This window comes from Plectropomus leopardus, chromosome 2 (assembly GCF_008729295.1).
Source record: "Plectropomus leopardus isolate mb chromosome 2, YSFRI_Pleo_2.0, whole genome shotgun sequence".
Lineage (NCBI taxonomy): Eukaryota > Metazoa > Chordata > Actinopteri > Perciformes > Serranidae > Plectropomus > Plectropomus leopardus.
The window spans coordinates 39,389,721-39,404,603 of record NC_056464.1 but is presented as its reverse complement, the minus strand read 5'-3'; the positions used below and the strand labels follow the sequence as shown (position 1 = coordinate 39,404,603).

Below are 14,883 nucleotides of genomic sequence, written 5' to 3'. Positions count from 1 at the left end.
AAGTGACAAATACTGAATTAGGAAAAAACGTTTTTAGGTTTTCTGCTGCATCTACCAGGAATATCTTACAACATACATTCAAATATAACACAATAGTTATTATGGAGCAGTTTAAAACCATGATTACCAGTTACCCTGCCTTTGAACTGAACCGTTTTAATGGTATTTGGCCTGTTGTTGTCTGTCCTTTGTGTTTTCTGTGCTCTCAGCATCTTTGAAAATAAGGGCTTTTCTTCAACGATTCCTTGGGATTTAAATAAAGGCTGAATGAAGGCTCAGAGTACGAGCCAATCAGAGGCAGAGTAGGACGAGTCATGACTTGTACCTAAGGGGAAAAAATACCGTTTACTTGCCCATCCTACGAAAACCTCGCAATTTTTGATTTAATATGAATTTCTTTGGATGTTAGCAGTTTAGATGTTTTTATTTAATATATTTTAAGCAGCAGAATTTGATTTTGTCTGAAAAGAGCAGCAGCACTTTTAAGCATTTAAAGAGTTTATTAATCCAAAATTTAAACCTCATCAAATACTCAAACAGGCACTTCAGAGCTTCGGTGAAATCAAATGAAACTCCACAGCGTGCTTAATGCTTTTCTCGTTTATCTGCTGTGAAAATGGAGCGGGATGTCGCTAATGGAAAAGAGGTGTTGCAAATGTCCCATTAGATCCTCGAGCTGTCAGACCGAATGAAAACCTATTATATATGAGTGCCGCTGGAGACCCACCTCTGATCTGTGACCCGCCGCATAAAGAAATAAACCCACTGATGTCGTTTTCTGTTCTGATAGAAAATGCGGGTCCGTTTGTTGATGCAGGAGCAGCGTTATTGTGGGCCGCTCTCGTTTGTGGGCTGTCAGAGTGATTAAGATCTTCATATTAGGCCCCTCTAACTCTGTAAAGCAAAAGGCCAATGCAGCAATAAAGAGGAAAGTAAATGTTTGATTTAGTCAGCTGCGGTCAGCGCTGCAGCTCGCCCTGAAGCCGCCTCGTAAAGCTGGACATGAGTAGTCGTTTTCTTCCTCTCGGCGCTCAGTCTTTCACTTTGCCTCGCTGTGGCAGAGACGTAGCTGTAGTGAAATTTTATGTGCGTTTCATTGTGTTTTGTTTTGCGTAGCTAATATCAAGATGGTCCAAATATGAGCCCCAATGAAACAGAACAGCTTCTACAAACAGCATCATTATCCAAGATCCGCTCGGCTGCTTTTTATAGCGCCGAAGTGGTAAAGATGTGTTAAACAGTATTGGTGTGTGTGTTTGTGTATTCGCTCCCGCAGGATATGAAGGTGTGATTACTCACTCCAGCTGGGGGAAGAGGCAGAGGAGGCAGTGAGGCGGGGAGGGAGACTAAATCCACAAATAGTCGAAACAAAAGAGATTTCCACTCTGCAAAAAAAACCCTCAGAGCTCAGTTGTGCCTCTGAGATTTTATATTTGCTCACAAAAATAGACAAATTGGGCAGTTTCATGTCAGAGAACCATATATCTCTATTTGTGGCATGATGGGTTGTATTTTGAGCGCCAGCTAAAGGTAGAGAAGAGACTCGGTTACCTCTTGTTGTTCCAGCCGGTGCACCTCCACCGACTCTAGTAGGTTGAGTCAGAAAAGGGTCAAAGGTTACAGCACATCCGCCCACTGACTGGGACAACCAGATGTCCCGAATAAACCCACAGTCCTGGTTTTAAAGCAGGCAGAGCGGCTGTTTGTAAAACCAGTACAGATGGCACATCGCTGCGATGCTTCCACTCCCTGCTGCCTTAAAACCTGCGTGATTTTTATTTCATGCATGTAGAAAAACAAGTTTCAGGCGAAGTTTGTGTATCAGTTTTCTCGTTGTGATTATGTTCTGAGAAATTATTTAAAAACTTGACATAACTCTGTGGAATAGTTTCAATCCATTTATTTGGCTATGCGACAACATTTAGAAAATATCTGCTTCCCCAAATTTATCTGCAAACATTTTACAGATACGGGCCCACCGGTCACAGGCTCCAGGGCCCAAAGTGTCAGCGGGGGCCCCTGGCTCTCATGTGCAAAATATCAAACAATTTTAAATGTTCTGACCAGGAAGAGATTCAAAATGACCACAGTGACGAACAATAGAGCTGCAGTGGGACACAAAATAACTACAAAAAAGAGCATAAAAACACACATACACACAGAAACCTAAAATTATCAATTAACCCTCAAATATCTATAATATAAAATACACCTAATGAAAACACGTCAATTTAAAAAAAAAAACAACTCCCATTTATCACAAAACAATTTTCACGCTTGCATGAGGTGGTATTTCAGACGATTCCAAAAAGCCGTATTTCGCAAAACTGCAATTGAAACCCTTTTTAGTCTTTTCTAGGTCACATGATGCTGTGTCTATGTGCTTGTCAGCAGGAACTGGCTCCCTCATGATGCAGCAGGAGCTACAAGAGCTGTTATTGCATCACATAACTCTGAGAAAGTTGAGCGAACTATTCAGATGTTTTGAATCCACAATTCCTCTTTGAAATTGTGGGCTATCAGCTCCCAGAAATCCCTCACACGTGGCCGCTCCCACGTATAAGGGGCTCGCCTTTCCATCATGGCTCCATAACACGCCTACGTGGCCTTGGATTGGAAATAATGACGGATAGTGCGGTGGCTGCAATAGAAATAAAGCTGCATCCATCACCATGGTTACTGGGATGTTATCAACAGAGGAGAAGTCACAGAGCATCGCTCAGTGGAAACACAGTCATCTTGCAATTGTGTTTTATAAACATTTCTAAAATATCACTTGACTTTTGCATGAATCTGCATGGAAACCTGCCTTTTTATTCTTATGCTGAATTACAACCTTGCGGCTCGTTATCTGCGTGAGACTAGATAAACAGATTGTAGCTATTTGCTCTTGTGATTGGTATTCTTTAGAGTCTGTCTCACACATTAGATGTGGTTCTGCATTTAGATGATCCGCCTCGCCTCAGTGAAAAATGACTTTTACCGTCTATCGGCTGAGTCAGCATTTCCTCCCAGTGAGTGGATGTGCATTCAATTTTATTTGCTGTTTATTCATTTATCCAGCTTTTAAATGCCTCTAGGAGTGCACGCCTTTACTCCAGACTTTTTGTCCTTTGTGCATCTGTAGCTCTACAGGAGAGTGACACACACTCTCTCTTCTGTTATTGAGGTGAACTTGAGCCGAGCACATACTTTACTGCCTCCCCCAGCGGCTCCTGAGGCTGACAATAGGCAGCCGGTGTCGGGCAGCTCTCTGGTGTAAATGTGTTTGTGAGTCTCGCTCCCCTCTCAACCTGCTGCTGTAAATAAGAAGTGTGTGCGCTTTGTGTGTCCTGTATCGGGGCGATGTGTCTGTTGGGTGCTGGTCTGTACAGCTCTTTATTGCTGACTCCTGTGCCGCCGCTTTGATTGAGGAGCGCCCTCAGGAACACGACGGTGCAGCTCAGAATCATTTATCCCATAAACGGACCTGAACCAGCTTTCCCCGGGCACAGTGAATGAACCCAAAATTATGGACTGGCCCTGGGTTTAGGAAACAAACACATGAACTTGAAATGCATTTGCTGCAGAAAATTTGTGTGAATGCTTGCCGCTGAAATGCATTACCTGAAAAATGTTACAGCCCAAACACATGACACAGCACTGCTGAAAAACCTGGAAGTTTGAATATAAATCTGGAAGATTTGGAGATAAACTGCATCCCCTAAAGAAGCTAAGGGTTGAAATACATTACTATAATATCTGGAAGATAAACTGTAAAGGCCTCACATGAGTGAAATCAACACCAGCGAATGCTTGTCTTCCCTTTACATCCATTCATTGTGAGCAGAGGGCAGAGTAAAGATGAGTTCAACTTTGGTGAACTTTAACCAGCAAGGTCGCAGCCTTAAAGGAATACTTCACCTAAAAATGAGAATTCAGTCATTATCTTCTCACCCTCATGCTGATGGACGCAAAACATTTTCCCTGTGAACCTCCGGTGTTGAACTCATCTCCAAAACAATTGACGCAAATGGTGACCAGGATTCAAATGTTCAAAAAATACATAATAAAACCACAAAATGTCTCCATAATGTCCGTTTGTAGTATCCAAGTGTCCTGAAGCCCTGTCGTGCCAAGTTGTTTTGAAAAAGCATCACCGACATCGTGTTTTTAGTCTTGTTGTATCCTGTAGCTCCTGGTTTGGGAGCCGCGTTCACTCAGAGAGAGAGACCTCTGGAGTTAGCAGCAAGCTACAAGTCCCTCTGTCAGATTTACTATCTGATTAAACTGCTGTTTGTGGTCGAGGCTTTCAGGTAGCTTGTTAACTGTGGCGGATAGATACCGTGAGCTCTCGCTGGTCTCGATCGAGCGTGCATACGTGAACGCCACCTCCACACTGGGAGCTACAGGCCACAACAAGACTAAAAACATGACGCAAGTGACGTTTTTCAAAACAATTTGGCACACTTTGGAAGTCCACAGGTTGACACAGGCTGTCAGTGTTTTTCGATGTGGGAAGTGTTTCATTTGCTGAACTGAAAATATCTAATCTACTGACTGCTCCGTGGTTACTTCTGCCTGCTAATTTTGGGTCGGCTACAAGTCCACCAGTACTAGTTGTGTTTGTGTGTGTGTGTGTGTGTGTGTGTGTGTGTGTGTGCGCGCGCGCGCGCGCGCGCGTGTGCGTGTGTGCGTGTGCGTGCGTGTGCGTGTGTGCGTGTGCGTGTGCATGACTGTATAAACTGCATTCATTTTACTCTCCACTGATTTGTTCGGTTAACTAACGCCGGCTTTTGATGTCTAATCGAAATCATCATTTGTTACTGGCGCTTCTCTTGTTTTTGCCTTTCATTATCAAAAGAGATGAAATATTTGTATTAGTAATGAAAATAACTTGTATTTTGGCCAGATGATGTGTGAAAGCTCACTCTGACAGATGTTCCTGCATCATTAATGATCACATGCAGAATCTGATCTCTCGCAGAGTGTTTATCAAACACCATTGGCTCCTGAGTCCACTGGGCAGCTCCTTAAAAACAAATGCTAAACAGATGCTGAGGAGAACTGCTGTGTGTTACTCTCGTTGTTGCTAAGCAACTACTGAAATCCATCTGAAATGTGGCACTCTGGCTAAAAGTTGTACCTTGAGTGCTGAAAACATGCTAATCAGAGTGTCAGCGGTGTCAGGACGCTGCAGCAGAGCTCCCAACAACAACTGCTGAGAAAGAGTGAACGACGGGCTTCCCTGTGGACGCATCAGCCTCAGAGCTGAATTATTTGAATTTAGTGGCACACAAAATGTGATAAAAACAAGTAGATAATAACAAACATTGCAAGAATTATGCAGGAGAGGTTAAGAAACCTGAAGGGGCCTTTTTATAACCCCCCTCCCTTAGGATCCACAGTCTTTTCAAATACTAACAGTAATTCTCTCCCTAACATGACAATATTAAACACACACAGTTATAAAATATATGACAAATGGAACAGACAAATACACATCAACACAGCTGATACATAAACTACAGCATGTTTTTTCATGTAAGACTTAAATGAGAATAATGATGGACACTGGTATTCCACTGTAATGTTACACTGTATTTCAAATCATATTTTGTTTTTTAATTTGATAGGGACAATGCAAACCCAGACCCAGACCACACGGCCACACAAACATACAGTCAGACTACAATTAACACACAGTATCTCCTCAGATCCACACACCCGAGTGCACCGCACAAAGCCCCGACCTGCATGGACACTCTGCCTAAGATAAAAACACTGAAGTGCTGTACAAGACTGCTGCGCACCATCGCCCAGAGACTGACCACGGTTTGTCTTAAAAAAAACATAGAGGTAAAATCCCTGAAATATCTTGTAACTCATACAGTGGAAATAGGAGGCAGGCGAGGAATCCTGCTAAAATAAAATGAAACGGACGTCAGAATGAACCTGAAGAGACTCGGCTGTTTCCCGGAGTTACTAAACCTTTCCACGCTGTCAGAAATATGTTTATAGTCCTGACTGCTGCCGTGGAACTATCTCTTCTTCCATCTAATCTCAGTACCCACTTACTTCTGCTGGGGGCTTAAGTCTTTCCCAGCATGCACTGGGAGGGCAGCAGAGAAACCTCCCGGGCAAGTCGCAGGTCGATATCAGAACCGCTTCAGCTGCGTTCGCCAAACTCGACGTATTTCCCAGATTAGTTTCCCAAAAACAGCTCTGCCTCCGCTGCAGCCACAGTTACATAATGGTTCCCATGCACAGGGGCCTCCTGGATCCCAGAGATACCCGACACACACACACACACACACACACACACACACACACACACACACACACACACACACACACACACACTTGTACACACACGGACACTACTACTGTAGTTGGTGCTGGGAGCGGCGGTGTATTTGTGAATGTGAATGTTTCACCTGGAGATCCGTTCCTCAGGTTTCCGGACCGCCACAGCTCAAAGCTCTGTGTGTTTGTGTTTATTTATGTATGCAGGAACCCCTGTAGACATGTATGCAGTGTGTGTGTGTGTGTGTGTGTGTGTGTGTGTGTGTGTGTGTGTGTGTATACAGTCTGTACAGCAGGGATATTCAGCTTGCTTTGACTAAAGGACTCTAGGACATTTCTAAACTTTGGGGACGTTTCTAGGATTGTGGGACATTTCTATAAATTTAGGACATTTTCAGGATTTTTTGAACATTTCTATGATTTTTGGACACTTCTTGGATTTTAGAACATTTCCAGGATTCAAGGAAGTTTCTAGAATTTAGGACATTTCAAGGATTTTACAACATTTCTAGGATTTAAGGATGTTTGTAGGATTTTAGGATTTTAGGGTCTATTAAGCTCTATGTTGCTGTTTTATGCTCTCTGACACCTTACGGATACCAACAGTACAAAAACAGTTCCCAGTGTGAATCACTTTATTTTTATTGTGATTTGGAAAAATGGTTGGAGGGCCACCTGGCACCCTATCAGGGGCCAGATTTGGCCTGCGGGCCATACGTTGAGTATCACCGCTGTATAGTAAATACATACATACGTCTGACTGCCCAGTACACATACAACTGCCTGATGTACTTTGAGTTAGTGTGAATGTAGTTTTTAGTGTAGGTCTTACAGTCTGAGAGGATAGTGTGTGTGTGTGTGTGTGTGTGTGTGTGTGTGTGTGTGTGTGTGTGTGTTATAGCACCTGCCCCTGCAGAGGGATTTCTGCCCGTCTAGCATCGTGCCAAGAACTGAGTGGACATTTAACTCTGCTGGAGGCCTGCAGGGTACATTAGAGAGCTAATAATAGAACAAGCTATAGGGGAGAGTGTTCTGTGTGTGTGTGTGTGTGTGTGTGTGTGTGTGTGTGTGTGTGTGTGTGTGTGTGTGTGTGTGTGTGTGTGTGTGTGTGTGTGTGTGTGTGTGGGCGTGTGGGCTAGCTTGTCTCAGATGACACACCCGACTGTTAGCTGCCGTTGTTTAGAAGCCTTTAGAGCTGGAGACCTGACAAGAGTCTTTGTATTTTTGGGTTCATTATTGATCGTGTTTACTTCACAAAAAAAAATATATATATATATATATATATATATTTTTTTTTTTTTTTTTTTTTTTTTTTAGATTAATCATTTAAATCGTGTACTTCACCAGATCTCAGAGCTCAAGATCACATCTTCATATCACACTAATGCCAACTTTCATGACTTATCTGAAAGAGTTGCAATGACACCAAAACGTCCAATACCTCACACGTATAAGATAAGAAAATAATGAAAAAATATTTGGATGAAAAACACAAAAAATACAATAAAAAAGGCTTAGCCGTTACAACCAGGCAGGGAGGTCAAAGAGTCATTATAATTTAGGAGAAGATGATGAAGAGAATGAAGGGAACCTTTCAGGGAAAATCTAAGTTTCTCCAGTCAAATCTGCAGTAAAACATCTTTCAACCACCTATTATGGGCAGGAGGTGGAACATGTTTCCGTTTAAGCGTCACCTTGCCAACACGGTGTTAAAGGCGAGGACGTGTTTCATGCCTCGAGACGAATCGAGCTGCAGAGGAACTCACACAGTGTTTCTCTGCCTCCTGGCCAATACACGCTGGCATCGTCTGCCGCTCTCTCTGCGAGGAAACGTCGCAATAAGCCGCTTAAACAATGAACACTTCACCCTAAGTGTATAACCGAGCGAGCTCTGGATAACACAGCACAGAGCGAGACGCCTGGTGCCAAAGACTGACGACTGTGTCCTCTCCAGGTGGACAGTATGAATAAAGTGAGCTGAACACCAGAAGAGTGAAATCTCTCTCTCTCTCTCTCTCTCTGCAGAAACACAAAGTCGATCTGTTCTACAAGGTTCGCCACGTGATGATGGAGCTGATCGACCTGAGACGGCAGCTCCTGTCCGGTCACCTGACGCAGGACCAGAGCAGAGACGTCAAGAGACACATCACCGTCAGACTGGACTGGGGCAACGAGTGAGAGCACAAACACACACTTACACACACCCGCAGTATTTATGCACTTATATGCACACACTCACACGCTTGAGCCAAGACAACACAAAAATATAAAAGGGTGCAAAGTCGAGATCAGTGTTGACATTGGAAATGGGAGCTGATTAGGGCTGCGTGTTGACACTCGAAATATTAAGAAGCATCCATCAGATCTCTTGTAGTGGTGCATCTTTTTGTGATTTTGTGTCTTTTTTTTGTCTCTTTCTGGTTGTTTTTCTCATTTTTGTAGTTATTTTGTAGCTCTTTGCAGTCTTTGCTTTTCTTTTTGTCATTTTAATCTTTTGCTGGTCAGTAAGTTGAAATTTGTTTGACATTTTGCAGGTGAGGGCCAGGGCCCTGACCCAACTGAGATCTTTTAATTTGAAGCAGCAATAGCAATCTGGTAGCTTTTTCTGCGACTGAATGCACCAAATCACATGATGATGTGAAACGGTCAAATGAATTAAAAAGACAAAGCTATTGTAACACACTCTTACCTTCGGTGAGGTAATTTAATAAGCCCATTGGGGTTTCTAAGCTCTCCTTCATCTGTGTTTCTGTATTATTTTTTTACCAGTTTTCTGTTACTGTTTTCATTGGTGTGAATTAATAAATGATATGCATTTCAGGAATAGTACAAATAAACATATGAAGTACCAGAAAGAAATAATAAGATGCCTGTAAACAATTCAAATATTAATATGATTTAAAAGGGAAAATGACATGGTGTCATAATAGCAGCAGTGTGTGTGTGTGTGTGTGTATATATAAGTAATAGGAGTAACAACTAACTATGTTAGTAGATTTATGATACCGCACACACATATACACACACGTATATATCCTACACACTGACGTGTAGATGTTTGAAGATGCGCCCTGCACATCAGCATGCAGACGGCAGATCAGCGCGCTCCTCGGACACCTACACAGGGCAAACAAAAGAGTGATTGGAGGCAGGTGGATGAAAAAGACTGGTGGGAGCTTGTCAGAAGTCTGATGGAAAACAAATGAAAAGCAGAGAAATTGACTTGGGATTGAGTTATTAACACTGGAGATATGAAAGGTGGGCGGCCCAGAGCTGTAACAGGTTATCTAAAGCTGCAGTCTGCTGTCTGACGCTGAGGGGATCTGTGTGTGTCTGTGTGTGTGTGTGTCTGTGTGTGTGTGTGTCTGTGTGCGTCTGTGTGTGTCTGTGTGTGTGTGTGTCTGTGTGTGTGTGTGCTCAGTGGGAAGATAAAGATAGAGATGATTAAAAATATTATTTTTATTATTATGTGTGATGCAGTTTGTGATACAATCTGATGAATATTTTCCAGCTGACACAAGAATATTTTGAATAATTACTTCGGACACTAAAGTAACTCATTTTTAAGGCGATCTCAACAGCGTGAGTAATCGGTGTGATCGGTGGTTACTGACATTAAACCCAGAAAAATGTAAACATTTACACTCTGGGAAATCAAATGACATTAGAGTTAATTATACAATAGGACATCTGGTGGTTGAGCAAGCGGAGGAGGAAAAGGATGAAGGTGTAGTGATTGATAGTCCACTTGAATTTCATACGCACATTTCAGAGTAAATTAAAAGGCAAACTCTGCTGGCAAATTTCAGAAGAACTTTTTATAAAATGGAAGAGATAAATTCTGGTCAACAAATGATATTTGCTATAATTTAAAGGTGATTTTTTATGTATATTGTAATGTTGTTTTGTTGTATGGATTGTTTGTTGTAGTTGGTGAGTTATGTGAGGAGGATTAATATCCTTTACCAAAAAAAGTCATTAAATTCATTGAATGTATTATTGTAATAGTAGCAGTAAGAGTACTAACAGTAGTATAGTAAGTAGGACCCAGTTACAGTCGTACTACTTCACGACTGGGGCTGGGGACTAACTTTATTATTTTAAATAATAAAGTTAGTCCCCAGCCACCTCCCTCCTCTGATAAACAAAGAACAGCCCACAACACCGGCGCAGAAGCTCAGCAATGTCCTGCTGTGGACGGGGCCGCAGCAAAATATATTTTAGCCTCCTAATTTTAAATGTACACGATATTTGAATCTTGTCTCCTGTTTAGCCTCCACAGCAGCTGATGGAGGCAGCGGTAGAGCAGCAGTGGTAGAGCAGCAGCGGTAGAGCAGCAGCGGTAGAGCAGCAGCAGTAGAGCAGCGGCTGTAGAGCAGTGGCGGTAGAGCAACGGCTGTAGAGCAGCAGTGGTAGAGCACCGGCGGTAGAGCAGCAGTGGTAGAGCAGTGGCGGTAGAGCAGTGGCGGTAGAGCAACGGCTGTAGAGCAGCAGTGGTAGAGCACCGGCGGTAGAGCAGCAGTGGTAGAGCAGTGGCGGTAGAGCAGCGGCTCTGCTGTTCAGTGGAGTAAAATGATGTTTTTGTCAGAGGAGTCTGGTGTTTTTGACATGACCGCTAACACTTAAACTGATATAGATTTTTTTTAGGTGGCTTCAAACTAATCAGTGAAGGCAGAGTTTGCTCAGCGCCGTTTGATTATATGAACGTGACGCAGTGGTTTTCTACCCCGACGATATTGTAAATAAACAGCTGTGATTGTGATTGGGTCGATATCATAGACCGTATCAGTAATATCGGTGTATAGCAGCGAGCTGAAAGAGGGCAGATCAGCTGCTGTGGACGAGTCGGACATATTTCTGTCAATAAACGGATTCTCCTGCTGCTTGTATTCTGGGACAAAGACAGGAGTCCAGTTAAATGGCCGAATCGAGCTCTAACTGTAGCTCAACTAAACTGTGCATGGAAACGTACTGATTGTTAACACCTCGGAGGTACTGAATAAAAAGATGAGAGTCACATTTTAGTAAAACAGAATGGATAAAACCTTCAGCTCTCAGTTCTTAAACTTTATCAGCCAGAGAATGATGCGTTCGGCGCCTTGGTTAAACAACATTTACTGGCCCTCCTCTGCCCCCAGTGAGGCAGAAAGTGACATTTATTTTCTTATTCACAGTTAAAAGAACCATTTTACAAGAATATTGTGCAGCACGTCTTAAAGACCAAGGTCACAGGTCTGCGGGGGGAAAGACGTGGTTGTTGAAATTGAACAGAAAGTAATCCACAGGAACAGTATCCCCCAAGGCCACATCTAAAATTACTTCAATAAACTGTGTGTGTGTGTGTGTGTGTGTGTGTGTGTGTGTGTGTGTGTGCGTGCGTGCGTGCATGCGTGCGTGCGTGTGTGTGTGGAGGTGTCTGTTCCTGTATCTGTATCAGAAATAGTGTCCAAGGTTTGTGTGAAGGTGAAATATGAAAACACTGACGCTCTCCCCGTCTTCATGTCTCTCCTCTCTCTCTGTAGACACCTGGGTCTGGACTTGGTGCCAAGAAAGGAGTTTGAGATGGTGGATGAAGACCAGATAAGCGTGTCAGATCTCTATAAGATGGTGAGACTTTTATTTTAGTGCAGGGGGAACTGTTCACACACTGATAACGTTGGGGACTGAGTAATCCCAGCTGAGGTGAATACGTCTGCAGTGTCGATGGATAACCTGAGAGTCAGTCTGGATCAAACTTCGAGGGCTGTTTCAAAAAATACTGAATGGAGAAAAGTGCAGCTGCTTAATTTAGGTGTGAGTCGCCGCCATGCGAGGAGTGCTGTTGGTTGTTGTCGGTGATCCATGACGTTCGGCTTCTTGCATCAGTCCTGCTTTAAATAGCTGAGCTGTACCAGTCAAACACTGTAGTCCTGGTGATTCCCGTTTTGTTGCGTTGCCTAGAGACCGATCTGGAGACACGATGAGAGAAAGACGAAGAAAGAGAAGCAGAGAGATAAAGTTGATCGATGAGAGGGTGGAAGGTTGGAAACAGTGAACATCCAGAAAGAGAGAAAAACAAATTCACAAACATCTTTGGAGCATTGTGACATTTTTACTGGAATCAGATGCTGTTTTTAGACCCGCAGTGGTTCCTCACTGAGAACGACTGAAAAGACACAGAAGTTACACAGATGTGAAATTATAACTCAAATGCTTCCCTCGTTTTCAGTAATGGAAATGACTATTGTCTTATTTCACAGTCTCTGTTGTTAAATTTGACCAAGAAAAGGTCAAGAGGAAGAAAACACGAGATAATATTAAACTTCATCGATTCCTGTGGTGAATTTACATTTCTGCTGCAGCAGCACATTAAGTTTCAGCACCGCAGGAAAAAAAGACGACCAGAATACAAAGCAAGCAATAAGAAACTTTACAAAACAAAACAAAAGAAAATCAATTGAAAGATAATTCACTGTGAATCCAAAAAAAATAAATAAATAAATCCTGATTTATAGGAGCTGTTTTTGTTGAGTAGATAATCATAATGTGGATTATTTATAGGAATATTCTTGCTTACTCACTGAAAACTGAAACACACACACTTTTCCTCCTACCTGTGGTGCTGTTCATCACTGGAGATAGTTTTGGTGTGAGTTGCCGAGTGTTGCAGATGTCGACTGCAGAGATGTCCACCTTCTCTTTAATTTGATGGAACGAGATGAAACTATTTTTTTACAGCCCAGAAGGAAGCGTGCATCTACTCATGGACGAGAGGCTCGTGACAGTGCAGAGTGTAAACGTCGATGGCATCCTGCAATGATGACGTAGTCTTTGTCAGGGCTTTGAACACCACAAGCCGAGTCTACGGCCGAAATCTCCAACACTCAGCAACTCGCACCCAAACCTAGACTGATGAACAACACCAGAGATCAGAGGAAAATGCCTGCAGTACTGATTTCTGGCTGAACGGTCCCTTCAATGTTAATTTGATGTTTACTTGTATTAAAACATATATAATGAGATTATACTGCACAGATGAGAATGCCAACATGAAGTAACATCAGTGATATCACTGTGGATAATGAAATAAGTTACAGCAAAAACTGAAATAATATTATTAAAGGGCTATCGAGTGGATATTAACCTCTACAGCAGGGATACTCAATTTATTTGCTTAGGGGCCTCGTTTGTTTTATGACAGTCGCAGCAGCCCTGTACATGTTTACTGGATTTGAGAATATTTCTATGATTTTAGGACATTTCTACGATTGAAAGATGTTTCTGGGACTTTAGGACATTATTGGATTTTAGGATGTTTTAGGATTTAAGGAAGTTTCTGGTATTTTAGGACATTTCTAGGACTTAATGGCGCTTCTAGGCTTTCAGGACATTTCTCGAATAGCAGGACATTTCCGTGACGTTTAGACGTTTGCGCTTTTTTATACTGTTTTATGCATCCTGTTGCACTTATGCAGTACAAAAAACAATTCAATTTCAGGATGTTTCTTGGATTTTAGGACATCTCTGAGGTTTTTAGGACATTTCAAAGACTTATAGACATTTCTCAGATTTTAGGACATTTCTAGGATTTAAGGAAACCTCTAGGATTTGAGGAAACCTCTAGGATTTGAGGAAACCTCTAGGATTTGAGGAAATTTCTAGGATTTTAGAATGTTTGGGGGATTTTAAAACATGGATTTTAGCACATTTCTAGGTTTTAAGGACATTTCAAGTATTTAAGGATGTTTCTTGGATTTTAGAGCAATCCAAGGATTTCAGGACGTCTGTTGGATTGTAGGACATTAGGGGCTTAGCGAGGTCCTCTGTTGGGGGTGCAGGGAATCCTCCTCAGGCACTTTTAAAGAAAATTTGCACTCTGGCACCTTATGTTAAAGTACAAAAACAATTCCCAGTGTTAATTTTGAATTTGAAAATGACCTCCTAGCACCCTGTCAGGGCTAGATTTGGCCCACAGGCCATACATTGAGTATCACTGCTCTATAGGGAGGTACAGAGTTATCATCATGTAAAAAGGTGTTGTTGTATTTACACTAACAAGTTACCATTAAGGCCGATCTCATTATATTTTTCTTGGTACTCGTCTTAAGGGGCAAACCTTTGTGATGAGTTACCTGGAAGGATTCAGAGTTAAGGAGGCGTCGAGAGCGCGGCTGCAGGCTGACGTTCATTTTCTGCTCAGGCTGGAATATTTGCAGATGGCTTGTATTCGATAGTCATTACTTCAATTCATCAAACGGGTTTTCACTCCACGTTCTCGCTCTTCTCACGCAGCCACTCGAGAGATTTACAGAGACAAGTCGGAGTAATGAGTCTCGGGGGTGTTTAGACTCTTTCTTCATCTGAGGAGGAGAACGAACAGAACAGTACGGAGAACAGTAGAGCTGAGGAGAGGTCAGAGGAGGAGAGGAGAAAAGAGGGAGGATAGGACACAGAGGGAGGAGACACGGAGAAAGGAGAGGAAACAGGTAGACAAGCCAAAACAAGGAAAGGTGAGGACATCAGGAGAGAAGACATGATGAACACCTGATCATTTGTGTCTCTCTGTCCTCCACAGCATCTGTCCAGCAGACACAGCGTCCAGCAGAGCACCACACAGGT

At 42.6% G+C, this 14,883-nt stretch overlaps 1 protein-coding gene across 1 annotated transcript in view; it reads left to right on the top strand.

The window, feature by feature from the left end:
• The first annotated feature begins 5,736 nt into the window (after nt 1-5,736).
• The window catches only part of LOC121948924 (dedicator of cytokinesis protein 3-like), a 66,234-nt gene continuing 57,087 nt past the window's right edge, over nt 5,737-14,883 (top strand). The window contains 4 exon segments of the mRNA XM_042494468.1: nt 5,737-5,814; nt 8,311-8,459; nt 11,808-11,892; nt 14,840-14,881. Of these exon segments, the coding sequence (XP_042350402.1) occupies nt 5,737-5,814; nt 8,311-8,459; nt 11,808-11,892; nt 14,840-14,881 (354 nt within the window).